General features: G+C 35.0%; 1 protein-coding gene across 1 annotated transcript; it reads right to left on the bottom strand.

Moving 5' to 3' along the window:
* Positions 362-1,524, bottom strand: LOC109224029 (ethylene-responsive transcription factor ERF039). The gene has a single exon (XM_019388574.1). It carries the CDS (start codon positions 1,347-1,349, stop codon positions 519-521), a length of 831 nt encoding a protein of 276 aa, XP_019244119.1. The 5' UTR covers positions 1,350-1,524; the 3' UTR covers positions 362-518.

Genomic DNA, 2,280 nt, shown 5'->3' with positions numbered 1-2,280 from the left:
GTTGGTGTGTCTGATTTTCTGTCTTGGTTCCCCCTTTTTTTTTGTGGGGGGGGGTGGGGTGGGGGGTGGGGGGTTATAATTGAAGCCAGCTACAAATATGGGTAACTTCTGAGGGAAGTGAACTTGTTCCCTTAAACTATTTCAAGGGAAAAAGACAAAATCTTGCATTGGATCATATTTTAATTTTGCATGTTTTTTTTTCTTATTTTGCCCACATAAGCAGATAAAATCAACGATAGACAGCCAATTACTTTTACTACAACATATTTACTCCATAAATTTTACACTACAACGGAAACTCATGTTAACATAAACAAGAAAGTGTAATTGCTGTCTTCTGTACATGAACAACAAATGATGATGAAAATAGACCAAACTCAAAAATATGTGTTATATGAACATTTTCTGGGCTTTCCAATTATGACGTTGAGAATTCACACACGATATATGAATATTTTGTCAATGTACCAAAAAAAAAAAAAAAAACATACACTAAAGAGTACAATTCTATTTTTCTTTTAATAGCACTCCCACAAAAATGGCTCCTCGAGCCGAAATATTCCGCTATCGGCTCCAGCCAGCTGCCACGTTGAGATTGGGTACTGATAACGGTCATTTTGGTCCACTTGATCGATGGTAAGATCCGGTAAATCAAAAAATGTGTCATCATTGTCCATCGATGGAGAATTTAGCAATTCTTGAGTGTTCTCTGAGGCTAAATTTGTCGATGAATGTGAACTGTGCAGTTCGATTTGGCTGGACTCAGCTTCATCTCTAATAGGATTTTCCTCGAGAAACGTGCTACCAGCCGCTTTAGCGGCGGCTGCTTGGATGTCCTTCGGAGAAGTGGAGGCTGGTCGCGGGAGTTGATCGGCTAAATGAGGGAAATTAAGATAAGCCGAGTTACCTTTAATGGCTAAAGCCGCAACATCATGAGCTCGAGCCGCCATTTCAGCCGTTGGATAAGTCCCTAGCCATATTCTTGATTTTTTCCTAGGCTGTCTAATTTCGGACACCCATTTACCCCAATTCCTCTTACGAACTCCTCTAAAAGTTGGATGCTTTTCATCACCTTGATTCTTTCTTGTTTTCTTGTTCTTCTCATTCCCATGACCATTCCCATTTTTGGTGAAATCTTGAACTATTTTTGAGCTTTTCTTGGATTTGCAAGTATAGCCATTTGATGAGGTTTTTGCATTAATGGTCTCGTGGAAAGAAGATGATGAAGTAGAAGAAGTGGTGGTTGAAGGAGAATTTAAGCCATTAGAAGAACTTGCAAATGAGGAGGAAGTTATAGAAGAAGAACAACTAGAGATGGAGAAATCTTGTTGAAGATAATGATTTTCCATTATAGCTAGTAGTAATCTAAAGATGGTTCTAGCTTTTATGGTTTTTCTTCTTAATTTAGAACTATAGTATTAGTAGCAAGAAAAAGGAGTGTAGCAAGTGGTTACTTAAAAAATAGAAAGAGTTGGTTTACTTAGCTTCAATGGTTGTGTTGTTGGTTTAAATAAAGGAAAGGAGAAGGAAAAGGAAATAAAGAAGAATGGGACCTTTTGCCACAACAGTTCAGCTATTTTGTTACCCATGTGGCAAATTGGATTTCTTGTTATACATTTTTTCCTTTTTGTATTAGTGTTATTTACCTCTTTATAAAAGAAAAAGAGGAATTTATAGTGGTGATTTTTTCATTTTTCATAATCAACCAGTGTTTTGTCCTCATTAATTAAAAATCATGCAATTCACATGAAACTTGACTTAGGGTCCTGGTGCGGTGACTATCTTGCGTCAAAATAATCATTATAAAACGGTGATGATACCTATTTAGCAAGAAATTTTATCAATTGTGTAAATAAAATAGATAAAATGAAATTTGTTTCCCAATTTTCTAAAATTAGTTCAGCTTAATTTTAATAAGTGAAAAGGGGCAAAATTGCTCTTATACTTATTTTTTCTCTTGATATTTAATGGGGCTCTAATATAAGAGTACTTTTAAACCATAATAATAAATAAAAAAATTGAAGGGTAAATTAGATTTTTATTGTTGAAGAATTTGGCCACATAGTGTCCATCTATTTTATGTTGGAAATTCGTTAATGGTAAGGGTAAGGGTAAATACGAAATAATTTACTAACGGCAAGGGTATAAATTGACTCATAGTATAGCCGAGAGTAAAATTGCACGATGTCGATAATACACCAACAAATTTGGACATTTTCCTTCTAGTAAATCCTGTATATACGTCCATTAATCACTCAGAGTAACTGAATAAAGTAAAAA

The sequence above is a fragment of the Nicotiana attenuata genome, chromosome 1 (genome assembly GCF_001879085.1).
Source record: "Nicotiana attenuata strain UT chromosome 1, NIATTr2, whole genome shotgun sequence".
Taxonomy (NCBI): Eukaryota; Viridiplantae; Streptophyta; class Magnoliopsida; order Solanales; family Solanaceae; genus Nicotiana; species Nicotiana attenuata.
Note: the sequence above shows the minus strand (reverse complement) of the source record. Positions and strands in the feature narration are given on the sequence as shown.

Excerpts from the sequence above, each read along its gene's own strand:
- LOC109224029 (XM_019388574.1), bottom strand. The coding sequence starts at position 1,349 with ATGGAAAATCATTATCTTCAACAAGATTTCTCCATCTCTAGTTGTTCT.